Consider the following 27,427-nt stretch of genomic DNA (forward strand, 5'->3'; position numbering starts at 1 on the left):
GCAAAAGAATAGGGTGCAGCCTGCCGGGCCCGGGAAAAACGTCCACCTGCTGAGGTGGATGCTGAAGGCGCCCAGCTGCTCGACCTTCTCACCAAAAATATTATCCCCCCGGCAAGGGACGTCGGCCAGTCTCTGCTGGGTGCAGCCATGAGAGCCTGCGCATCACTATACCTTGGGCCGCAGCACGAGATGCCACGTCACAGGTGTCATAGATATCCCTGGACAGGAACTTTCTGCACGCCTTCAGCTGCCTGACCACCTCCTGATAAGGCCTGGACTGCTCCGGCGGGAGCTTATCGACCAGGTCCGCCAGTTGCTTCACATTGTTCCGCATGTGGATGCTCGTATAGAGCTGGTATGACTGGATGCGGGTCACGAGCATGGAGGATTGGTAGGCCTTCCTCCCAAACGAGTCCAGAGTGCGAGACTCCCGCCCCGGGGGCGCCGAGGCGGTATCCCTCGAACTCCGTGCCCTCTTGAGAGCAGAATCCACGACCGCCAAGTCATGGGGCAATTGGGGCCGCATTAACTCTGGGTCAGAGTGGATTCTGTACTGGGATTCCGCTTTCTTGGGGATGATGGGATTAGATAGCGGTCTCATCCAGTTCCGCAGCAGTGTCTCTTTGAGGACATTGTGCAACGGCACCGTGGAGGACTCTCTAGGTGGTGATGGATAGTCGAGGACCTCGAGCATCTCAGCCCTCGGCTCATCCACAGAGACCACGGGGAAGGGAATGCAGATAGACATATCCCTGACAAAAGAGGCAAAAGAGAGGCTCTCCGGGGGTGAGAGTTTCCTCTCCGGTGAAGGCATGGGGTCAGAGGGGAGGCCCGCAGACTCCTCTGAGGAGAAATATCTGGGGTCCTCCTCTTCCCCCCACGAGGCCTCCTCCTCGGTGTCGGACATAAGCTCATGTAGCTGAGTCCTTAACCGGGCCCGGCTCGACGTCGAGGCACAGAGGCCTCGGTGTCGTCGAGCGGTGGACTCCCGCGCCGGCGGGGACGAAGCTCCCTCCATCGACGTCGACGGGGACTCCACCTGCGTGGCGGTCGAGACCGGCGCCGCAAGTGGCGGCGGTGTCGACGGCCTCGGCACCGGGCTAGAGCTCGCTGGCGCCACAGTCAACGGCGCCGAGGGCGCAAGCACCCCCGGCGCCGGCACAGCCTGGCGCATCAGCCCTTCCAGGATCCCCGGAAGGATGGCTCGGAGGCACTCGTCCAGGCCCGCTGCCGGGAAAGACGGTGGGGCCGGTAGAGGTGTCGGTGCCAGAAGCTGCTCGGGTCCAGGAGACGGCACCGAAGTGCTGGGACCCTGACACGGTGGTACCTCCACAACCGAAGGGGATCTCTCCTCTCGACGAGGACGCTTCGGCGTCGACTCCTTGCCGGCACCGGAACCCTGGTGCATCGAGGGCGACCGATGACGGTGCTTTTTTGATTTTTTCCGATGCCCGTCATCGGCGCCAGGTGGAGCAGAGGAGGAGGAGGTCGATCCCCCTCGGTCACGAGGAACCGGGTCCGACAGGGTTCGGTCCCGAGGGCCACGGGCCGAGGGAGTGACCGGGGCCGATTGCCCACGCGGCCTCTCACCCCTACCCTTCACCGGAGGACCGGCGGGCCGACGGGACCTGTGCTCCTGGGGTCGATGCCATCGGTGCCGATTTCTCAGGCATCGATACCGGTACCGAAGAACCGGCCGTCGATACCGATGCCGTCGAGGTCGACGTCGACGGGCCGGCGCAAGTTCCAAAAAGACGGTCCCGAAGAACTTGCCTCGCAACCTGAGTCCGTTTCCGGAGACCGAGACACAGAGAACACGACTTGATATTGTGCTCCGGCCCGAGGCACTGGAGGCACCAAGCGTGGGTGTCTGTCTGCGAGATCGGCCGGCCGCACCGACCACACTTCTTAAATCCACTCGGGACCTTCGAGGACATCGACGGAAAAATCGCGTCGGCGAAGTTAAAGTCATCGATGGTGGCGGTAATCACACCTCGAAAAAGGAAATCGACCGTGCGGCCACTAGGCCGCAACGCGACGCCCCCGCTAGAAACGAGGGAAAAATGAGAGCGCGTGCTCCTTTTTTTTTTTTTTAAACAGAAAGAAAAGTGGAGCGCGCGGCAACTAAATAAACTAAAAAACAAGAAGTTCGCGTAAACGCGACAGTTTTTCCGGGGCTGAAACAGAGAGAGCGGCGAAGGCACGACTCTCTCCAGGTGCGGAAAAAAAGGAACTGGCGGGGGCGGGAGCGGTCGCGCACGGGCGGGAAGACAGCCGCGCATGCGCGGTGGGCGTGCCCTGCGTGCGGACCGCTCGCGAAGCTTCTTCCGGTTGATGGGGGCTGACGCGGACGTCACCCAGTCGTGAGAACAAGCAGCCTGTTTGTCCTCGGAGAAAGACTGAGAAGCCGATGCAGGCGTCGATGTCAGAGTCTGTTCCGGGCGTGGAGGCGGTTCCGGGCTGTCCAAGGGGGAGCGCATCGACACCTCCTGAACAGAGGGTGAGCGGTCCTCCCGGTGCCGATGTCTACTGGGTGCCGACTCCCTCGGCGACCCAGAGCTCTCGGTACCGAGACGGGAAGGAGACCGGTGTCGATGCTTCTTCGACTTCTTCAAGCGAAGCATGTCACCGGAGCTTCCCGGTACCGACGAGGAGGACGTAGAATCCAACCGTCGCTTCCTCGGGGCCGAGGCCGAAGAAGGTCGGTCTCGGGGGGGCTGTACCGCAGGAGCCCTCAGGGCAGGAGGAGACCCACCCGAAGGCTCACCGCCACCAGCAGGGGAATGGACAGCCCTCACCTGCACTCCAGACGAAGCACCACCGTCCGACGACATCAGCAATAGCGGAGGCCCCGGTACCACCGACGTCGACGCAGCCTTTCGATGTCTTGGTACCGACGATGCAGGAGGTAGAAGCCTCGATGCAGTCGATGCCGATGCAGAGGTCGAAGACGTCGATGCACTCGACGAGTCCCGTGCTGTTGTTGCCGAAGAGCCCGAGAACAACGCGTTCCACTGGGCCAATCTCGCTACCTGAGTCCTCTTTTTCAAAAGAGCACAAAGACTGCAGGCCTGCGGGCGGTGCCCAGCCCCCAGACACTGAAGACACGAAGCGTGCCTATCAGTGAGCGAGACTACCCGGGCGCACTGGGTGCACTTCTTGAAGCCGCTGGAAGACTTCGATGACATGGGCGGAAAAATCACGCCGGCGAAAATTCACGATGATGACGAAAGGCACCAAAAGAAGGGAGAAAAAACCCGTACCGAGGCCAAATAGGCCGGTCCCGAAAGCAAAAGGAAACTTACGCGGGGAAAAAGCTGGAAACACGGGAAAGGGGTAAAGACCAGATCGGTCCCTTTTTTTTTTTTAGCGAAAATCGCGAAGACGCGCGAGGTCAACTTGAGGGGCACGAAACGGCGGCAAAACACGACCGTCCCGAGCGCGGACAAAAGAAGACTGACGAACACGAGCCGGTTCGGGCGGGAAGACAGTCGCGCAGTGCGCATGGGCGCGCGAGGGCTAGCAAAGGCCTTTGCTAGTGAAGATTCCGATTGGAGGGGGCTGCCGTGGACGTCACCCATCAGTGAGAACAAGCAGCCTGCTTGTCCTCGGAGAATGATGATGATTCAAATATTTCTCATGTTCCCGTTTTAAATGAGTCTCTTGAAGAAATACCACATGTGGTTTATGGAACAACAATTCCTTAAATATCCTTTGACGCTTTTGAGGAGAGTTCAGACCCTTAACATTATATAACAAAAAGTGTAAATCAGCACTCATTTATTCTTCTAAATACTAGCTTGTTAACTCTAATAAAACAGAGAAACCAATGCAAACCCGAACCTGAAGAGGGAAGAAGAAGAAAAAAAAATACCCCACCCCCCACCTCCCATCCAGCCCCCCCACCAAAGTAGAAACATCCCCCACCCTCCCCTGCCCTACCCACCCTTCCACACCTCATATACCACCAGGCAGTAGCTATGTGACACCACAGACTGGGAACAATGGAGGAAGAACCCCACATGACCCGAGCACTACCCAATCTACACCCCAACCGTCCCCCATGCAAACATACTCATCCCCCATCCTAACAGACCATTCCCTTCCGCTTCCACGTCCCCAACTATCTCCCCTCCTACACCATCCGCACACCCCAAAATTCCCACTCCCAACCCTTTAGCAAATAACAGCCGTACATCGCTAAAACTGCCCCCCTAAAAGGATTCAGGGCAGCACTAACAGACCCAAGACAAATGAAAATTTACAGCCAGTCCAAATAGTCATTTCAGGCCGCTCCCTGAGCATTCTTGGTCTTGCTGGCAACTCTCTTCCACTTCTGAAGCTTAGCCCTTGCAGTCGATCCCATGACGACCGGTGGGACTGCAGTGGTCGTCAGACCAGCCCCATGCAATATCTTCCAAACATCCGATAACAGCCAACTCCGATGAAGCTTCCCCTCCACACTAAAACAAAGTGCAAATGGGAAAGCCCAGCGATAAGGGATTTTGTTCTTTACCAACACTTCCAGCGCCGGTTTCATAGCATGCCTCTGAGTCAAGGTAAACTGAAACAAATCTTGGAACACCACCACTTTAGCTTCATTGTATTCCACAAAGGGAACCTGGCACGCTCGTTGCAGCATTTGCTCTTTAACCAAAAAAGAAGCGAAACAAACTATAATGTCCCGGGGGCAGTTGTCCACAAGTTTCCCCAAGGCCCTGTGTGCCCGTTCAATTGCCATTTCCTCAGACCCCAACAATTTTCCACAAATCAATCTCACCACAGTAGCTATATCCTCTTTGTCTCCCGATTCAGGTACACCGCGGAGGCGGAGATTATTTCGACGACCACGATTTTCTAAGTCATCAATTTCATGCTGCAAGTCATCCTAGGAAGCCAGCATCTGCGTGAGACGAGCCTCAGCCCCACTCAGCTGTTCTTCATGCCCATCCACGCAAGCCTCCAAATCCTCCACGTGGCCCCCCAGCTCCCGCAGGTCCACACTTAAAAGCATCCATTCGCTCCAGTATTTCTTCCTTAGATGTCTTTATTTTGTCCCAGATTTCCAATAGGCACTTCTTGAGCTCCTTAGAGAGACCCCAGGTTGGAGGGACTGAGCATGCTTCTGTTAGAGACCTAGCCGAGTCAGAGTCTGAGTGAGAAAGTCGAGCCGAGGAAACTTGGTGCCTCGTGGGCTTACCAGCAGATCGAGCCTGCAGCTTCTCAACCTCCTTTCGTGCTGCCGACATAGTCGCCTGCCAAAACTCCAAATCAACTCCTGAGACCTGCTACAAGCACCAAAAGGAGGGAAGAGCACAATTCAAGGCAGATGATCGCTAATGCAGCGTATTTGTTAGAGAGGACGCTTCGGAGCTAAAAGATCAAGCAGCCATCGATGTCCGTGACGTCACTTCCTTCACACAGTTTTTTTTTTTTAACCTTATTTTTTGCTGCACTATTAAACAGATGAGACTGCGTTCGTGCAGCAGGTGGGAAGGCACTTAAGCATGTGAACTGGAGCGTGCCTCACACTCCACAAAGCTCTCGTTAGACTTTGGTGAATTCCGGACCAGGCTACGTGGGTCAGCATCACCCACTTGTGAGAATATAAAGCCTGCTGTCCTAGAAGAACATCTGCTACAGGTAAGTACTTGCACTTTTTTGTTCCATGTATGTGACCGAGGTATTCTGTCAGCATGAATTTTCTATGTAGCCTTCTGTAGTAGTTAGGTTTGTTCAGTTTTCCCAATAGATATATTGTTATTTTAGGGCCCTAAAACATCATAGGTAGGATCCTTGCTTTGGAAGATTGTGCTGGCATTGTAGAGTTTTCTGTTTACTATATGGCTGTTGTTGAGATTACACTAGGAAGCAAAATGTATGGTGAGTTTTATGGGGAAATGTCCTAGCTTTGCTCTGTACTCATTGTTGGGGGAGGGCCAGAGGGGTTCTGTAGATGCAGAATTTATTTGGCTTTAATACTATATGGGCAAAGTATGTGTGTTAGGGGACCAAGGTTCAATGGGGGCTAAAGAGTGCAAACTCTTGTAGTTCCCCCTAGCCCTCAGCCACTGAAGCCTGCAAGGCTACCCTCATTGAAGTTATTGGGAGTGGGGTAAAGGTGGAGTGGGGCAGGGTATAGGTGCATCACCTCTTTGCCCACCCAAAAATTGCCTACTGGCTACTAGAGAATGACATAGGAGCAGGTAGCTGCAGTAAACCGCAGTTACACTGCTGCTGATAAAACAAAGAGTTTCCAGGTTTTATCATGGGCACAAAAAGCAATTATTACCCCGCACCATGGGAGCGGTAGTAATCCCTATGCCCGCGGTAAAACAGATGCCTACCTTTTACCGCTGTTTTACTGCTGGGCTGGGACATTCCTCCTCCTCCTCCTCTCCTTGTGCTTAGCTCTGCTCCTCCTCCCTGCATGTGCAGGCACGCATGCACACAGTCTTCCGAACGAAAGCCAGCCAGCACATCAGAGTTCCCCTTCTCGCTCACCATGCTGTCATCACAAGAAGAGAGGACCATGATTGGCCTCTTTCTTTTCATTTCATCTTGAGCTGGCACCACCAGCGCCACCACAGTCATTTTGTGGGTTATTTTTCAGTGTGGTGGCTGAACTATACAGCGCATCATTGTATAGTACAGGCTAAGGAGAGAGAGTGGCCACAGGCAGCACAGAAGGAGAGAGGACTGACCTGAGACAGTCGGGAGTCGAGACTCAGCCACAGGACTCATCCAGGCAGAAGAGCACGAGCCCAGAGGAACGTAGTACACAATTGTGAAGACCACGGTAAGGTGCGCCCCCCCCCCCCCCCCCATCATGGCTTGTGCAGCAGTATACAGATGCGATGTATACAGAGAAAAGTATTATTGGTTTCATCTGTTAGAGTAGTAATTAGTCCATTTGGAGCGGCTGGTTATAGGGACTCCCTCCAGAGATGTTTTTCATCTAGTAAAAGGCTACCAAAAACACAGCAATCAACTTATGAGTTCAGGTCATTCAGGTCAGGTGCTCAGCAATCATTACTATTTATAATGCAGTGGTATATTACAAAAACACACTTGCCTTTTTTTATTACTATTTCACAAAGAAGTTTAGAAAGTCAGTCTACATTGTCCAGTTCATAAGTTAATTATGTTCAGTGGAAAATAAATCTGTTGGCTCAGGCTGTTTGCTATGTTGTGAATATTCCATCACTGTTTCATTATTGCTACTCACCAGTATTACAGTATTGGACTGCTTTGTGATGGGTCCTATCTGCTGTCTAGAATTTTGGAAGATGGAAATATGAAAATAAAAATTACGTTTTGGATGTTCTCTGAGTCTGCAGAAGTAGTTGTTTACTTTTTCAATGTGTGGGTGGATCAATGGATGCCTGTTCTGGTGTTATGCATCATACATATGGCTATGATTTCTGAACATGCTACAGCATCAATAAAGGACAGAAATGCCCAGTTGGTACTATATATGGCTTATGCTAATCTCAACTTTGTTAAATGTTTCAGACATATCCATCTACTCACTTGCAGTTGTAAATGGATGACTGGAAAAATCAGTGCTCATTATTACTTGCTATGTAAATGAATATTCCATCACTGTTTCATTATTGCTTGCTACCAGTCCAGTATTACATATTAAGGGCTTTTGCTTTAAACTTTGTTTTAATTAATTTATTCAGTCCTTACATGTTTTGCTTTTTAAACCCAAAAGTAAATCTTAAGGGTGGTTAAGCAATCAGGTATAAACTGTGTTTTTTCTGACTTTATTTGTTTTGGACTGCTTTGGGTCCCACCCTCCTCCTACTGATCTGTATATCTGCTGTCTAGAATTTTGGAAGACGGAAATGTGAAAATAAAAATTAAGTTTTGAATGTACTCCAGAGTCTCTGTAGAAGTTGATTTCTTTACTACATTTTGAAGTGTGTGTGTATATGGAATATGGATGCCTGTTGTGTGCTGTGCGTGATACATAATGGGGGAGACGGGGACAGAGTTTGCGGGGACAAGGCGAGGGACACGGGGACAAATTTTGTCCCTGCGCCATTCTCTACTGTCTATGCCACTGCTGTACTGTTAAAAGTTTGCTGCCACTGAAAAAGTGGGAAACCCTGGAGCAATTCCATGGTCTAGCAATAAACAGTCAGCTCATCATAAGTACATAAATAAGCTTAAATCTAGCCGGCTATTCACATGTCACAACAGCCATGGCTTTCCTTGCAATAGGTACTTTCCAGCATGTTGTTGAGCCCTGCATAGGAATCACAGTTTGCCATCTGCCACTGCTTAGAGTGCTTCCTGAATGCTCTGCTCAGAAGGCTACGTAATTATATCAACTTTACACACAGCCGAGAAAAGAGGGAGCAAACTATGAGAGACTTTTATTGCATAGCTGAATGACACCACTTAAAGCTATCCAAGTATTTTCATATATTTTCTGTTCTCAAGATTCAAGCCTATTTTTATGTGGTTTTTATTCAAATAAGCTGCTGCTCACTAGGCTGCTGAATATTGACCAGATTGTTTTTCTAGTACTGTTAACTCTTAGCATAACTACATAGTTGTTCCAATATGTGATATATCAAATATAATAAAGAACAAATAAAAAAGAATTTATATAGTCCATATTCAGCTTTCTTCTTCAAGGACAGTATATACCTCCAGTTTTCAGTCTAAAAACCACTGAACAATGTCATTTTAGTTACCTAAACATTGAAAACCACATTGAAGAACCTGATAATGACACAGGAAGGTTCTTGACACTTGGAGCTCTGCTGTACTGGGCCACACTGACTTCATCAGAATCTGACTCCATCCTCTCCTCCACTCAAACAGCAGCTTACCTTCCTTCCAAAGAGCTGCTCAATTTCTGCAGTGTAGGGCTCAGAGTCTGTGGCAATGTAAACAGATTTTGCATCAGTCTGTTCCACCCACAGTTTTACGGCACGTGTGATCTCCTTCAAGTCTGGTAGACACATATCCATAGTGAGAGAGGCTGCAGGGTGGCGGCTATAGCCCATGCATTGTGGGGAGGCCATGAAATGTGAACCTGCTGTTCCATCCTTCAACATATTGCAAGCAATTTTCTAGTAGAAGAACAACAAAACAAGCCATGACTAACAAAAAAGGATTCTTATTCAAATGGCTACAACTGAAAATAAGCTCCAGCCAATGGGATACCTGCTCTGTTCAGAAAGTAGTTTTGTTTTTTTGTTTTTTTGTCCAATTCACACCTTACCCTGAAGATCCAGATTATGCTCATCTCGGGATGCAAAGCAGCCATGCATATTTTATTTATTATTACATTTATATCCCACATTTTCCCACTGATCGCAGGCTCAAAGTGGCTTACAAAGTCTGTAGTGCAAGCTACAGTACAAGAAGAACAATTATACAAATTGAGAATAAGACATAAAATAACAATTAAACATCAAAAGGCAAGAGATAATAGTTAATTATTGTCCTTGGATCTGAATTTATAGTAATAGTTAATTCAGTTAAGTGAATCCTGGTGAATAAGCTCTCTTAAAACAATACTGATTTCAACAATTTTCGGAAGTTAAGGTAATTCTGGGTAGATTTTACTTGTTTGGGTAGAGCATTCCATAATTGAGTGCCTATGTATGTAAAATTTGTGGCGTAAATTGATTTGTATTTACGGCCATTACAGTCTGGGTAGTGTAAATTCAGATATGATCTTGAGGTACTGACTCTGTTTCTGGGTGGTAAGTCAACTAACCCGAGCATATATTCCGGGATTTCACAGAAGCTTATCCTGTGAATTAGTGTGCATATTTTAAAGGCTACTCGTTCTCTACTACTACTTCTCTAATGGGGAGCCAGTGCAGAATTTCTCGAAGTGGTTTTGCAGATTCAAATTTGGGTTTTCCAAAGATCAGTCTAGCCGCAGTGTTTTGAGCTGTTTGTAGTTTCTTTAGTAGTTGTTCCTTGCATCCTGCATATATACCAAGTCCATCTTTTTTTTTAAAGCTTTATTTTTGATTTATAATTGACATACATAGATAAAACATCCTAAACACATTAATCGCCTTATGATTACCCCCCCCCCCCCCCCCCCCCCCCCCCCCCCCCCCCGCAGTAGTCGATCTGATTTAAGACTATAGATTGTATCAGATTGGGGAAGACATCAAAAGGAAAAAATGGCCTTATTCATTTGTCTCCACATTGAATAAAACATTTTCTTTATGGTGTTGGTTACTTGGGTCTCCAATGTTAGATGTCGATCAATTGTGATCCCTAGAAGTTTCAAACTATCTGAGATTGGTAAAGAAGGGTTGGGAGTATTTAAAGTAGTGGGATTATATTTGTTATACTGCAACGATAGAATTAAAAAATGGGTCTTTTCTGCATTTAATTTCAGGTGGAAAGAGTTGGCCCAGTTGTTCATTGTGGACAGTCCAAGAGTGACTTGATTGGTTATTTCATCCAAATTCTTATTAAATGGTATATATATTGTTACATCATCTGTGTAAAGGTAAAATTATGTATCATACCTGATAATTTTCTTTCCATTAATCATAGCTGATCAATCCATAGACTGGTGGGTTGTGTCCATCTACCAGCAGGTGGAGATAGAGAGCAATCCTTTTGCCTCCCTATATGTGGTCATGTGCTGCCGGAAACTCCTCAATATGTCGATATCAAAGCTCCATCCGCAGGACTCAGCACTTAGAGAATTACACCCACAAAGGGACACTCTACCCAGCTCACCACCGCCGAATCGGGGGAGGGGAATCAACCCAGCTCATCCCCACACAAGTGGGGGAGGGGAATCCGTCCAGCTCATCCCCGCGGAGCGGGGGAGGGACACCACACCCACGGATGCGGGGGGATCTGGCTTATCCTGCGACCGCAACCGCGGGAGGAGCTGGCTGACCCTAACACCGCTGAAGTGGGAGGGGTACAAAGCTGCTCTACAGCCGCACGAAGCGGGAGGGAGCGCCGGCAGAATTTAGGTCTCAATCCAGCCCCGTAAAACGGAGGGGAGAGGAATGCAGCAGCTCACTGTAACACAAAATCGTCTCAACTCCTGAAGAATCCAATTGAAAAAACTTGAACACGAAGTCCTCCTGAATAGGAACTGAAGACTAAATTTGAACCTGAAATGCAACCAGAATATAAACAGTACAGATATCTGGGAGGGGCTATGGATTGATCGGCTATGATTAATGGAAAGAAAATTATCAGGTATGATACATAATTTTACCTTCCATATCATCATGCCGATCAATCCATAGACTGGTGGGATGTACCGAAGCAGTACACACCCAGGGCGGGACATAGAAATCCCTGACCGCAACACTGAAGCTCCAAACCGGGCCTCCGCCCGAGCAGCCACAGTCAAGCGGTAATGTCTAGAGAAGGTATGAGCCGATGCCCAAGTTGCCGCCCTACAAATCTCTTCCAAGGAGACAGACCCGGCCTCTGCCATCGACGCCGCCTGTGCTCTAGTGGAGTGAGCCTTCAGCTGGATAGGCAGCACCTTCCCCGCGACCACATAAGCCGCTGCAATGGTTTCCTTGACCCATCTTGCCACTGTAGGCTTGGCAGCCGGCAGACCCTTACGAGGACCTGCGAACAGCACAGATGATCCGACTTCCGGAATCATTGGTCACTTCCAAGTATCTGATGATGACTCGTCTCACATCTAGATATGTGAGAGCAGAGTACTCCTCTGGGTAATCCTCCCTACGAAAGGAGGGTAGACAGAGCTGCTGATTCACATGGAAGCGAGAAACAATCTTGGGCAGGAAGGAAGGCACTGTGCGAATAGACACTCCTGCCTCAGTGAACTGCAGAAAGGGCTCCCAACATGATAGCGCCTGGAGCTCGGAAACTCTTCTGGCTGAAGTGATAGCCACCAAAAAGACTGCTTTCAACGTCAGGTCTTTCAGAGATGCCCTCAACAAGGGTTCACAAGGCGGCTTCTGCAAGGCTCTTAGCACCAGATTGAGGTTCCACGCAGGTACCACTGAGTGCAGAGGAGGGCGCAGGTGATTAACTCCCTTGAGAAAGCGTACCACATCTGGCTGCGAGGCCAGGGAAGCACCCTTCAGGTGACCCCTGAAGCAAGCAAGAGCCGCTACCTGGACCTTAAGGGAACTGAGCGACAGGCCTTTTTCAAGACCTTCTTGCAGGAACGCCAATACTGAAGAAATTGGAGCAGTGAAGGGAGAAAGTGAGCCTGCCTCACACCACGATGCAAAGGTACGCCAAACCCTGGCGTAAGCAGTAGAAGTAGAGCGCTTCCTCACTCTCAGCATAGTGGCGATGACCTTGTCTGAGAAGCCCTTCCTCAGATGTGTTGGATTATTTGTAGTAAATAATTAGCAGATTTTAGTACACACAGCTTCAGCTTTAGAAATGTTAATTTCTTTCTTCATCTCTCTCTCATTCACCCCTGAATAATTCACTGCTGAGTCACTTTAAAGTTGAAGTAACAAAACATCTGTTTACTCACAGTTTGTAGTTAGATTAATCAGACAGGCTTATATATACATATTACTATACATTTGTATTATCAGCTCCTTCCATGTGCTTAGATGGTAATGGATGCTCACACCACCATAGATCCTCTCAGGTTAGGAGAGATCATGAGCTCCATGTGCTCCATGTGCTGCATGTGCTGCATCTAAACCCCCACAGGAAGTTGCATAGCTGTGTGACCTCTCTAAGTAATTCACATCAGAGGTCACAGAGTAATCACAGAGAAATAATAGGTGACAGGCAATGCATGTAAAAATACAATTACATTCCAACAAACCCCTTCTCATGCATAACTGTCATGCAATTATTTATTCATACAAAGTCCAAGCTTTATACGCAGATTCACAAAACGTTCTCTGGGTAACGGTTTGGTCATGATGTCAGCTGTCATCTCACTGGTGTGACAATAGTGTAGACTGATGACCCCTTCTTTCGCCAACTCTCGCACGTTGTGGTATTTCGTTGCGATGTGCTTGGTGCGTGACTGAACCTTGTCATTCTGTGACAGTCGGATGCAGCTCTGATTATCTTCCATTATCTGGGATTGGTCTCTTTTCAGCTATTCCGAAATCCAGCAAAAGTTTTTCAATCCACATCAGTTCTCTGCACGCTTCCGATACTGCCACATATTCAGCTCTGTAGAAGACAAACTCACAATACTTTGTTTATGACTGGCCCATGAAATTTGTACATTTCCATACATAAACACATATCCACTTGTGGATTTATAATCAGAATGATCCCCTGCCCAATCTGAATCACAGTAACATATTAGTTTTGGATTACTATTGGCTGAAATCTTTAATTTACAATCAATGGTACCCTTTAAATACCTTACCATCCTTTTAACTGCAGTCCAATCTGATTTGGTAGGTGAGCTGACCCTTCTGCTCAAAATTCCTACTGCATTTGCTATATCAGCCCTGTATGTGGTAGCTAGATATAAAAGCTTACCTATGGCTGATCTATATTGGATGTTATCTGGTAAAGGTTCTCTTACTGTTTCATCCTTCAGAAAATCAGTGATCATGGGAGTGCTTACAACTTGGGCATCTTGCATACCTAAACTTTCAATAAGCTCATTTATTTTCTGCTTCTGGCTTAGAAGATAAGAACCATCATTTTGTTTCTCAATTTCTATACCAAGATAGTATGACACATTACCAAGTTCTTTTATCTCAACATTGTGGTTTAAACACTTTACAATGTCCTTGTACTCTTGCTCACTTTTGCTTGCAATGAGCAGATCATCAACAAAAGCTAAAATGTATGCATATTGTCCATTTGTGCACCTAGTGTACAAGCATTTATCTGCTTCACCTTGCTTAAATCCTAAATTTGTCATATTTCATGCAATTTATCATTCCAACATTTGCACTTTGCTTTAATCCATAAAGACCTTTGTTTAATTTACACACTAGCTGTCTTTGTTTTGTATTTATGAAACCTGTTGGCTGTTCCATGTACAAGTCTTCAGTTATATCTCCGTGAAGAAATGCTGTTTTCACATCAATGTGTTTGACTTGCATGCCTTTTGAGACTGCAATGCTCAGAAGTGTTCTAATTGTCGTGTGTTTCACTACAGGTGCAAACACTTCATCAAATCTTCTCCATATTTTTGAAGATATCCCTTTGCCACTAATCTGGCTTTATACCTTTCCACTTTTCCTTGTGCATTCCTTTTTAACTTGAATACCCATTTGCATCCTATAGCTTTCTTGCCAGGAGGTAATTTTGTAAGAATCCAAGTATTATTTTTATCCAATGCATCAATTTTCTTTGTGCAGCTTTATGCCATTCAGCAGCTTCTTCTGCTGGCATTTTCTCAATCTCATCCCATGTTAAGGGCTCTTGAGCTTCTGCTGACTTTGTTAAGTAAGACAGTCTTGGGGGTGGAACACCTTTGTTTTCCCTGGATGAGCGTCTGACTACAGGTTGGTCCGACCTTTCTGCATCCTCTATATCTGAGAGTCCTTCTCCAATTGATTCCCCTTCTCCAACTGTACTGTCTTCTTCAATGATCCTTTCTGTGTCTGTTTCCTCTGCCTGTTCCTCGTTAGATACAGATGAGTTGCTTTCAGACATCTGCCTTGGTATGGCATTTATATACACTGGCATGTCTATTATGGTTCTAGTTTCATATTCTGGATGATAAGGCTCATCTGGGATAATCCAGCCTTTATCAACCCTTTTGTTTTCATCAAAATATGTAACATGTCTTATGCCAACAATGCCAGTTTTCAGATTCAAAATTCTATATCCTTTGTGTCCTGGAGCATAGCCAACTAAAATGCCCCTTTCTGTTGTGGAATCCAGCTTATGCCTTCTTTGCTTTGGTACATGAGCATATGCTGTACTTCCAAATGTTCTTATGTGTGACAGGTTTGGCTTCCTACCATGCCATGTCTCATGTGGTGTGCGCTCAGCGCCTTTAGTTGGCATTCTATTTTGTAGGTACACTGCTGTGAGAATGGCTTCCCCCCATAGTCTTTTAGGGAGATTGCTATCTGACAGCATACATCTGGTCATTTCCACAAGTGACCTAAATTTTCTCTCTGCAACAGAATTTTGTTCTGGTGTATAAGCTACTGTTGTGATATGTTGAATGCCTTCTTGTTCTAGAAATGTGCGCATGCTTTGTGAAGTGAACTCACCACCATTGTCGGTCTGAAGAACCTTTGGTTTTCTTTCAAATTTATTGCTCACCATGGCTACGTATTTCTTCAGCATGTCTGTGACTTGACTTTTTTCTTTCAGCAAATAGGCCACACAATATCTAGAGAAATCATCCAAGAATATTAGCACAAATCTGTTATTTCCCAATGATGGGATATTAAACGGTCCACATAAGTCACTGTGTATTAAGTCCAGCACTTTATTACTCCTATTTCCTGTGTATGCAGGAAATGAGGGTCTCACACCTTTTTGAGTAACACAGTCTATGCATTTCTCCATTTTACCAGCATTTGCACTTATCTGAATGCCGGTGGCCAGTTGCTTACTGTAAAGATCCTGGATCACCTTACAATCACGATGTCCCAGGTGGCGGTGCCAGATTTCCGGACTACATTTACCATCATTCTTCCTTACTTGCACCATATGTGAGGCTTCACCTGAAATGCTCAGTTTATAAACATCATTATGCATAAAAGCTTCAGCATACACTTCATCATTTTTAGAGATTGTGCACTTACTGTTTCAAAATGAATCACAAATCCCTTCTTATCTAATGTAGATACACTAAGCATATTGCAAACTGCTTGGGAATATACAAGACATCACTTACAGGAATTTCTTTAACTTCATTAGACACTTTGCATTTTAAGAATCCAATACCTTTTGCTTGGATCTTAGCAGTCCCTGCGTTTGCAGTTTTAAGAATACCTTCCTCTGGACACATTTCCTGAAAGAATCCTTACAATTGGTTAAATGGCATGTGCTCCCCGAATCCAAAATCCAAGTACTTTCATTTGAATTATTATTTACCATAGTCAAAGATTTTTCTGCCATTAGAAAGCCCTTGTGTTTATCTTTGTCCTTCATACATTTCCTGGTTTGAAAATTCTTTAGTTCCATTGGCTTAGGTGAGCTAGAGGGAGTGTTTTGTGTTTCCTTACACCATTTAGATACATGTCCCTCCTTTCCACATGAGTAGCAATCAGCTTGCCCTTGGGTGGAGTTTCCCATAGCTCCGCCTTCCTCTGTTCTTTGCCAAGAAATTTGTTTCATTTCTCTCTGACTTGCTTTGAGAACACATCTCCTCAGAATCATTTATTATGCATTCCTGCCTTAGTTTTGATGTTGCCTGTTCAAAAGATTGCCCTTCAATGGCCTCATTTACAGACCTAAAAACATCAAACTTCTTTGATAGTGAGGTAAAAAGAAATGCTCTTTTCAATGCATCCCACATGGGAATTCCAGAAAGTTCTAACTTTTGAAATGAAGACATAAGATGCATAATGTGATCATTACATTTACTTTTATCCCTTAATTTGGTTTCATTCAACTCTGCCAACCAAATTGGTTGCTGCTTTGCATATGTAGTTGCATACATAGTTCTCAGTTTATATAAAATGTCCTTTGGTGTATCTTTTCCCTCCACTAATATGGCTTGTTTCTCTGAGAGAGCTTCCAAAAGCATGCACTTCACATAATAGTTTGCATTGTCCCATTCAGCCCATATTTTCAGCTGTTCTGTCTTGGTCTAAGCATATATTTAATCCTTTTGCTCGAAGGAGACATATGAATCTTAGTTCCCACTGCCGATAATTAAACTCAGTTAATTTAGGCACCTTGAGAGAATAGAACAATGGTGAATTTCTTCCCTCAGCCATTTTCTTAGCCTTCTGTCTGCTGTGTGGGGGGGAGAGAGAGACAGACTGAATCTTTCCTTTAAAACTTAAGAGAAAAATGTGGCCTTTTTTTCTGCCTGGTAATATTTCTCTTCTTTTTCAATTCCTGGGCCTGGGCCCATAACCCTTTGTTGGATTATTTGTAGTAAATAATTAGCAGATTTTAGTACACACAGCTTCAGCTTTAGAAATGTTAATTTCTTTCTTCATCTCTCTCTCATTCACCCCTGAATAATTCACTGCTGAGTCACTTTAAAGTTGAAGTAACAAAACATCTGTTTACTCACAGTTTGTAGTTAGATTATAATCAGACAGGCTTATATATACATATTACTATACATTTGTATTATCAGCTCCTTCCATGTGCTTAGATGGTAATGGATGCTCACACCACCATAGATCCTCTCAGGTTAGGAGAGATCATGAGCTCCATGTGCTCCATGTGCTGCATCTAAACCCCCACAGGAAGTTGCATAGCTGTGTGACCTCTCTAAGTAATTCACATCAGAGGTCACAGAGTAATCACAGAGAAATAATAGGTGACAGGCAATGCATGTAAAAATACAATTACATTCCAACAAGATGCTGCCGCTGAATAGCCAGGCCGAAAGACCAAAGGGGGAGGGATCCTCCATTACCACGGGACCCTGATGCAACAGGCCCCGCTCCGCTGGCAGCTGCAGAGGGCCGTCCACTGAGAGCCTGATCAAGTCCGTATACCTGGGACATCTGGGCCAATCCAGACTCACCAGGATTATCTGGCCCGGATGCTTTGCCACCCGGCCTAGCACCCTGCCCAACATGGGCCAAGGCGGGAACACATAGAGAAGCTACTGTGTCGGCCACTGTTGGAGAAGAGCATCTACTCCCAGAGATCGAGGGTCCCGTCCTCTGCCGAAAAAGCGCGGCACTTGGCAATTGGCTGATGATGCCATCAGATCTAGGCTCGGCTGGCCCCAGCGCTTCGTGATGTCCAAGAAGGCCTGAGCAGTATTCATGACTCCCGCAATGTGGGCCGCCGACAGCTGTTCCAGGTTCGCTTCCGCCCACAGGCATAGCTTCATGGCCTCCTTGGCTAGAGGGGCGCTCATGGTACCTCCCTGGCGATTGACATAGGCCAAAGCCGTGGCATCGTCCAACCGGACCCGTACTGGCTTCAGCGCCAGGACCGGGAGGAACTCCAAAGGCGCCAACCGAATGGCTCTGAGTTCCAGGAGGTTGATAGACCACTTTGCCTCTGCAGGGGGCCAGCGCCCCTGCGCTGTCCGTCCCAAGTAGTGGGCTCCCCAGCCCGTCAAAGAGGCGTCCGCCATGACGACAACCCACTCCGGGGTCATAAGAGGCAATCCTGCGGACAGCTTGTCTGGCCTCAGCCACCAGCTCAGCGCCTTACGCACCGCCGGATCCAAGGGAAGGCGCACAGCGTAATCCTCCGAAGCTGGAGTCCATCACTGCAGCAGAGAGAGCTGTATAGGTCTCATATGGGCCCTGGCCCAGGGCACTACTTCCATGTGGCCGTCATAGAGCCCAACAGCTGCATATAGTCCCAAGCCCGAAGAGGAGAGGCTACTAGGAACTTGTCCACCTGAGCCTGAAGTTTGACAATCCGATTGTCTGGGAGGAACACTCTGCCCACTTGGGAGTCGAATCGAACTCCCAGATACTCCAGGGACTGAGTCGGGCGCAGCTGGCTTTTCTCCCAGTTGATGATCCACGCCAGGGAGCTCAAAAGAGCAATCACCCGGTCTGAAACTCTGCCGCACTCCGCATAAGAGGGGGCTCGGATCAACCAGTCGTCCAGATAAGGATGGACTTGTACTCCTTTCTTGCGAAGGAAGGCCGCGATGACCACCATTACTTTGGAGAAGGTCCGCGGAGCAGTAGCCAACCCGAACGGGAGGGCTCTGAACTGGAAGTGTCGGCTCAGAACTGCAAAACGCAGAAAGCATTGATGAGAAGGCCAGATGGGAATATGCAAGTAAGCTTCCTTGATGTCCAAGGATGCCAGGAACTCCCCTGCCTGCACTGCCGCTATAACAGAGCGGAGAGTCTCCATCCGGAAGTGCCGAACTTACAAGGCCCGATTGACCCCTTTGAGGTCGAGGATAGGCCGGACAGAACCTCCTTTCTTTGGTACCTCAAAGTAAATGGAGTAACGTCCCTTGCCAAGCTGATCTTCTGGCACCAGAACAACCGCACCCAGGCGGATCAGATTGTCCAAAGTCTGCTGCACTGCCACAGCTTTGACCGGAGACTTGCAGGGAGAGTGCACAAACCCGTCTCTTAAGGGTCGGCAGAACTCTAGCTTGTAGCCGTCTCTGAAGACTTCCAGCACCCAAGCAACTGAAGTTACCCTGGTCCACTCGCCCAGCAACGAGGATACGCGTCCTCCAATCTGCTCTGGGCCATGGACCAGCGCCCCGTCATTGGGTACGAGACCCTGGTGGAGGACCGGAGGAGGCACCTCCGGGACAGCGGTCTCTGCGAAAGGAATGCTGCTTGGGGGAGAAGTTCCTTATGAAGGAAAAGGGGGGCAGAGGAGCCCGACTTGCCTGGGCGATACCGACGGGCTTCCTGAAACCGTCCTTTGGAGGAACCAGGGCGGGCACCCCTGGCCCGAGCCCTAACCTCCGGTAACCTCTTGCCCCTAGACGTACTGAGATCGGTCACAATCTTGTCCAGCTCGACCCCAAAGAGCAGCTTGCCTTTAAAAGGCAACTTAGCCAGGCGAGACTTAGAGGCGTGGTCAACAGACCAATGCTTTAGCCAAAGCCACACCGTGCAGAGACTATCTGAGCCATACCTTTAGCCGAGGCTCTCAAGACATCAAGCAGCAAGTCTGCCAAGTAGGCCAAGCCCGATTCCAGGGCTGGCCAATCAGCCCTCAAGGAAGGATCCGAAAGGGAGGCCCGCTGCACCAGCGTCAGGCACGCCCTGGCCACATAGCAGCTGCAAATTGAGGCCTGCAAACTTAAAGCAGCCGCCTCGAAGGACGACTTTAAAGCCGCCTCCAATCTCCTGGCTTGGGCGTCCTTTAGGGCCCTGCCACCTTCCACCGGCAACGCCGTTTTCTTAGTCACCGCAGTGATTAAAGAATCCACGGTAGGCCAAAGGAAGGCCTCCCGTTCACCTTCAGGCAGAGGATAGGGGCGGGACAAAGCCCTAGCCACTTTAAGGCTCGCTTCTGGGACATCCCATTGAGCCGAAATCAAGGTGTGCATGGCTTCATGCACGTGGAAGGTTCTAGGCGGACGCTTCGTCCCCAGCATAATGGCAGAGCCAGCAGAGGCTGAGGGAGAGACGTCCTCCGGAGAGGAAATCTTCAAAATGCTCATGGCCTGCACTAACAGGTTGGGCAAATCCTCTGAGCGAAAGATCCGCGCTGCAGAGGGGTCATCCGCTCCATCCGAGCGGGAATCCGTCTCCTCCAAGGAATCCCCAAAGGACCGTTGGGAGAACTCAGATACGCTGCCCTCATCTACATCAGAGGAGACAGAGTCCTCTAGGGCCTGGAAATCCACCCGAGGGCGTTTGCTTCCGGAGGCCTCAACACCTTTATCGGACAGGGGAGCAGGGGCAGCGTTTTGCATAAGAAAAGCCTGATGCAGCAGCAAAATGAACTCAGGGGAGAAACCCCCCAGACTGTGCACTTCTGCAGCCTGGGCCACGGCCCTAGACGCACCCTCAACCGGCGCTCGCAAGAGCGGGGGAGAAACATGCTGCGCATCCAAAATGGTGTCCGGCTCGAAACTCCGAGAAGGAGCCACGCGGGAAAAACAGCACTTAACTTTGGCCGCTTTCTTGCCGTCGCCCGAATCAAGGGCGACCATAGCATTAACGTCTCCTACCTCGAGGGTGGCCCAAGAAGAAGCCGTCCGAGCAGAGTGGCTGGCCAAAATGGGGGGGGGGGGGGGCGAGCAGCAAGGGATGGCCGTTTATGGCGGGAAAAACCACCGCACCGGAGGAAGAACCGGGACACTGACCGGACTCCAAACTGACGCCCAAAAAAGGCGATTCAGGCTTTGAAACCCCCTCATCCCTCATCTTCGCGCCCTCGCCCGACGCCATAAGCCACGTGGAGACCGATCGGGGAACCCCCTGCCCGCTATAAAAGGTAAAAATTACCTGCTTCTCGCTCAGAGCTGTAACAAACTGGTGTCCCAGTGAGCAGCTGCAATAAACGCTGATATAAACGTTGAAATAAACGCCCTTAAAGGACGTCCAAAATTTTTTTGTTTGTTTAAATGGAGCCAGCGGGAGGGGGGAGAAATGGAGGGACCTGGCACCACCAGGTTTGCACTTGCTCAAGAAGAGCCCTCAACCCCAGGTACTCAACAAAACCTAAGAATTAGGCTTGGAGACCTAGCCAGAGCTGCTGCTGTGTGTGACCACCACCTGCTGAGATAGAGAACATACTGAGGAGTTTCCGGCAGCACATGACCACATATAGGGAGGCAAAAGGATTGCTCTCTATCTCCACCTGCTGGCAGATGGACACAACCCACCAGTCTATGGATTGATCGGCATGAAGATATGGAATAAAAGGATTTAAACCTAGCCTGGATAAAGCATTGGCTAGTAGGGCCATCATAATGTTAAACAATATGGGGGACAGTGGTGATCCCTGAGGGACTCCGCAGACTGCGTTCCATGAAAAAGATAAGGTTGAGTTCATTTTCACGCAATTAAGATCTAAATGAAAGAAAACCCTTAATCCATTCCAGTACCGTACCACCAATTCCAAAATGATCCAAGAGATGTAACAGGATGTTGTGGTCAATCATGTCAAATGCGCTGCACATATCAAATTGCATAAGGAGTATGCTCTTACCAGCAGAAGTTAGTTGTTTAAACTTGGATAAAAGGGTAACCAATACCGTTCAGTACTATATGAGGATCGAAAACCGGATTGTGAATCATGTAAGATGGAAAATTTGTCCAAGTACTCTACAAGTTGTTTAGTTACCACGCTCTCCATTAACTTTATTATCAATGTTATGGAGGCAATTGGACAATAGTTAGTAATGTCATTTAATTTTTTCTTATTATCTTTAGGAATGGGGGTAAGGAGTATGTTTCCATAATTTTTTGGGAAGAAATCAGTTTTAAGCATTAACAGGTTGTGAGGTCTTGGATGAAGTAGGGAGGACATCCCCATTATCATAAGTAAGAGGCAATAACAAACAAGTGTTTCTCATGGACTTTTAACTTTCTGATGATGTTCTATCATGTTCCACATTATTGATAGTAGGGGATGTTAGTCTGCCTTTGGAAAACCAGTTAAATGAAAATGTTAATGATTTCTTAATTTTTTAAAGAAATGTATTATTCCTATATTTTCTCCTTCACATGAAAAAGGTCATTTGCTGGATTTAGTTCTTGCTATGATAACATTTTATTATCTCATTGTGATTGGCAGTCCATACCTTGGTCAGATCATTTATTATGTAATTTTTCTTTGCATGTATTGTTATCTCATATATCTTGTCGACCAGAACAGCGATCTATTATAAATAGGGAAAAATTGATTCTACATATTTTTGGAATACGAGTTCCTTTTTATCTTTAGAATTCTCTGATCTTGAAATAACGCGGAATAATTGGTTGGAAAGTATTACTACATCTCTGAATAAGATAACTATTGTGAAAAGAAATTGATTAAGGAAGACAAGGAATCCTTGGTATTAAGATCCTTGAAACAACGTCAAAGGAGGGAGATGCTGAAGAAAATCTGGGGATAATCTCTTAAAACAACGACGCAAATTATTTTCTCAATATAAATATTCGGTTAAACAAGCAGAGATTATTATTTACATCTGATTGGGTCAGATAGACTGGACCTAAACAAATTCTTTAGAATTATGAAATCATTTATTCAGAAACCTGTTGATATTGTTTCTGGAGTAATACAACCTAAGGAACAAGATCTTGCATTCTATTTTGCTAATAAGATTAATTTATTCATGCTTTCCAAAAGAAATAGAGTACTTTCATAGCTATGGAGATGATCTAGATAATATAATTGATAATTTAATTGCTGATAGATGTTGGTCATCATTACATACGTACATAAGTAATGCCACACTGGGAAAAGACCAAGGGTCCATCGAGGCCAGCATCCTGTCCCTGACAGCGGCCAATCCAGGCCAAGGGCACCTGGCAAGCTTCCCAAACGTACAAACATTCTATACATGTTATTCCCAAAATTGTGGATTTTTCCCAAGTCCATTTAGTAGTGGTTTATGGACTTGTCCTTTAGGAAACCATCTAACACCTTTTTAAACTCTGCCAAGCTAACCGCCTTCACCACGTTCTCTGGCAACGAATTCCAGAGTTTAATTATGTGTTTGAGTGAAGAAAACCTTTCTCCGATTTGTTTTAAATTTGCTACACTGCAGTTTTATCGCATGCCCCCTAGTCCTAGTATTTTTGGAAAGCGTGAACAGGCGCTTCACATCCACCTGTTCCACTCCACTCATTATTTTATATACCTGTATCATGTCTCCCCTCAGCCGTCTGTTTTCCAAGCTGAAAAGCCCTAGCCTCCTTTGTCTTTCTTCATAAGGAAGTCATCCCATCCCCGCTATCATTTTAGTCGCCCTTCGCTGCACCTTTTCCAATTCTATTATATCTTTCTTGAGATGCGGTGACCAGAATTGAACACAATACTCAAGGTGTGGTCGCACCATGGAGCGATACAATGGCATTATAACATCCTCACACCTCTTTCAGAAGGTGACAAATTCGGAAATTCAAGATATTAAGAGACTGTCTAGTACTCCTGGTTCATTAGATATCTGTCCAGCGACAATGTTTAATGATATTTACCTTGTCCATGTTTGATACAAGTTGATTGCTGTGTTGGCTCAGAGCTAGTTTTCCTCCTCATTTAGTTAGATACTGCCTACTCCACTGCCAAAAGGTAATGATTTAGATCTAACCTTAGTGGCTAGTTTTAGACCAGTTGCTGAAATTCTGCTCCTTACTAAGTTGGTTGAATTTATTGTGTCTTCTCAACTAAAATTTTTCTTGGGAATAGTAATATACTATTGTCATCTCAATATGGTTTCCGGAGCTTTTTTTAGTACTGAAACTCTTCTAATAGAACTGATCTCTTATGTTAGAAGTTATTTGAGTAGAGGTAACCAGACATTGCTTTTACAGTTTGATGTGTCTGCAGCGTTTGATACAGTCAGTCAATCATGATATTTTATTACACAGATTATCAAAAATTGGTGTGACAGGAACAGTATTCAAATGGTTTGAGAGTTTTTTTTAGATCATGTTACCCAAAATCTTTCTGTTATTACTAAATGTATACTTTCTTATGCATTCTCACTGTTCAGGATGTATTGTAAGCCACATTGAGCCTGCAAAGAGGTGGAGCTGCAAAGAGGTGGGAAAATGTGGGATACAAATGCAACAAATAAATGAATAAAAATCTAGAGATTATGTGGTGTTAAAGGATGGCGTATTTTCTGAGTCTTGGATCTCACATGTGGTGTTCCACAGGGGTCTCCGATATCTACTACTACTACTAAACATTTCTAGAGTGCTACTAGGGTTACGCAGCGCTGTACAGTGTAATAAAGAAGGCCAGTCCCTGCTCAAAGGAGCTTACAATCTAAAGGACGAAATGTCAAGTTGGGGCAGTCTAGATTTCCTGAAGAGAGGTAAAGTGGTTAGGTGCCGAAGGCCACATTGAAGAGGTGGGCTTTGAGTAAGGATTTGAAGATGGGCAGGGAGGGGGCCTGGCGTATGGGCTCAGGGAGTTTATTCCAAGCATGGGGTGAGGTGAGGCAGAAAGGGCGGAGCCTGGAGTTGGCGGTGGTGGAGAAGGGTACTGAAAGGAGGGATTTCTCTTGAGAGCGGAGGTTACGGGTAGGAACGTAAGAGGAGATGAGGGTAGAGAGGTAAGGAGGGGCTGCAGATCGAGTGCATTTGTAGGTTAGTAGGAGAAGCTTGAACTGTATGCGGTACCTGATCGGAAGCCAGTGAAGTGACTTGAGGGGTGATATGAGCATATCGGTCCAGGCGGAAGATAAGACGTGCAGCAGAGTTCTGAACGGACTGAAAGAGGGATAGATGGCTAAGTGGGAGGCCAGTGAGGAGTAGGTTGCAGTAGTCAAGGTAAGAGGTAATGAGAGAGTGGATGAGAGTTCGGGTGGTGTGCTCAGAGAGGAAGGGGCGAATTTTGCTAATGTTATAGAGGAAGAAGCGACAGGTCTTGGCTATCTGCTGGATATGCGCAGAGGAGAGGGAGGAGTCGAAGATGACTCCGAGGTTGCAGGCAGATGAGACGGGGACGATGAGGGTGTTATCAACTGAGATGGAGAGTGGAGGGAGAGGAGAAGTGGGTTTGGGAGGGAAGACAATAAGCTCTGTCTTGGCCATGTTCAGTTTCAGGTGGCGGTTGGACATCCAGGCAGCAATGTCGGATAAGCAGGCCGATACTTTGGCCTGGGTTTCCACAGTGATGTCTGGTGTGGAGAGATAAAGCTGGGTGTCGTCAGCATAAAGATGATATTGGAAACCATGAGATGAGATCGGGGAGCCCAGGGAAGAGGTGTAGATTGAGAAGAGAAGGGGTCCAAGGACAGATCCCTGAGGAACTCCAACAGAGAGCGGGATGGGGGTGGAGGAACCATGAGAATGTACTCTGAAGGTACGGTGGGAGAGATAAGAGGAGAACCAGGAGAGGACAGAGCCCTGGACCCCAAATGAGGACAGTGTGGCAAGAAGTAAATTGTGATTGACAGTGTCAAAAGCGGCGGATAGGTCGAGGAGGATGAAGATGGAGTAGTGACCTTTGGATTTGGCAAGGAACAGGTCATTGCAGACTTTAGATAGTGCCATTTCTGTCTAGTGTAGGGGACGAAAGCCGGATTGAAGCGGATCGAGGATGGCATGAGAGGAGAGAAAATCAAGGCAACGGCTGAGAACGGCGCGTTCAAGTATCTTGGAAAGGAAGGGTAGGAGGGACATGGGGCGGTAGTTGGAGGGACAAGTAGGGTGAAGCGATGGTTTTTTGAGGAGTGGTGTGACAACAGCATGCTTGAAGGTGTCAGGGACAGTTGCTTTGCTTTCTAATATCTATATGAGTTCTTTATGTACGATTCATCTGTTATCAGATGAACATATTTTTTTCATCTGTGGATGATATATTTGTACTGGTTCCTGTTCATACACAGATTCATCTATTTTTAGAAAGTGTGTCAGCTATTTTGAAGGAAATTGTTAGTCATTTAAAAATAGGTTAAAACTTAATGTAGATAAGACAATTTTTATGGTTTAGTATGGAAGTGGTCAGATGGTACAATTTTTAAAGTGGAAACTGTGTCTAGGATATTAGGTGTTATTGGATTCATCTTTGACTTCTGAACCTCAGGTGAATTTGATAGTTAAAAAGGCTTTTTTCAAATTGAAACGATTGCGACTTATACGATCAAACTTTTATCAGGAACATTTCAGAATACTAGTCCAGGCAGTGATTTTATCACTATTGGATTATAGTAATGCATTACATAAAAGGGCTGTCTTTTAAATTGCTGAGAAAGTTATGCTTGATTCAAAATATGGTAGTGACGTTGATTTATCATAAATCAAAATTTGACCACGTGTTCTCTGTTTTTAAATTTGCATTGATGCACAAGTTAAATTTAAAATTTGCTGTTTAATTTTTAAAACTTTAATTGGTGATGTTCTGGATAATTTTCCTTCTTTAATTGAAATGTTAACAGGATCTCATAGTAACGAACGTTTACTTATATCTTTTCCAACTGTTAAAGGCATACATTATAAGTAAGTTCATGAAGGATCTTTTTCTTACTATGCAGTTAAGCAATGGAATATGTTACCCTTAAATATTTGTCAAAGTCCTTCTTATAGTGTGTTTAGAAAGAGATTGAATACTTGACTATTTTAAATTAGTGTTGATATTTAATATTGATATTGTATTTTTATTAATGTTTCTAAACCACTCTGAACCTGTTGTTTCAGGGATTTTGTGGGATATAAAATTCTATTAGCATATCATAGCATTTCAGTTCCAGAAATGATTCTTAACTAAGAAACCTCAATTTCTAAGTCAAAGTACAAGTAGATGTGGAGGAATAAGCTACAGTCACAATCTCATTACTCCCACATTAAATCAGCAAAAAGCACAGTGAGGGCTCATCATCAACCTGGTCTGACCACATAGTACTGATAAGTTTGACATGCCCTTCTCCTGTCAGACTGAAAAATAGAGACCTTCCAAACACACAGAGAAAACCAGTGCCTCCACACAACAGCGCAAGCAAACCTCAAGAGTGGAAGGAATAAAGCACCAATTGAAATCAGCAGTGCTACTGATGCGCTTCTCATTGAATTATGGCAAGAAAGGTGTAGTTTTAGCATCCACGATCTTACAGCTACCTTTTATTCTACACTGTGGGCATAGACCACCCATAACCGAGTGATGAGAAGCCCTTTGAGGTTTTTCCTCCTTTTGTTCCTTGAATTTTTCTGATATTATTTTTACAGTCCATACCAGCAGCCAACTCCTGAAGAAGGCTGATAAG

The 27,427-nt window shown here is 46.4% G+C and overlaps 1 protein-coding gene across 3 annotated transcripts in view; it reads right to left on the reverse strand.

The window, feature by feature from the left end:
* The window catches only part of POFUT1 (protein O-fucosyltransferase 1), a 140,981-nt gene that overhangs the window by 16,299 nt on the left and 97,255 nt on the right, over positions 1-27,427 (reverse strand). For all 3 annotated transcript variants that reach the window (XR_003943206.1, XR_003943207.1, XM_030213110.1), the window contains one exon: positions 8,850-9,092. Coding sequence is in view for 1 of the 3 variants with exons in the window: in XM_030213110.1 (XP_030068970.1) it covers positions 8,850-9,092 (243 nt within the window). In the remaining 2 variants the exon portion in view is untranslated. The remainder of the gene's footprint in view (positions 1-8,849; positions 9,093-27,427) is intronic.

The sequence above is a fragment of the Microcaecilia unicolor genome, chromosome 8, assembly GCF_901765095.1.
Source record: "Microcaecilia unicolor chromosome 8, aMicUni1.1, whole genome shotgun sequence".
NCBI classification, from domain to species: domain Eukaryota; kingdom Metazoa; phylum Chordata; class Amphibia; order Gymnophiona; family Siphonopidae; genus Microcaecilia; species Microcaecilia unicolor.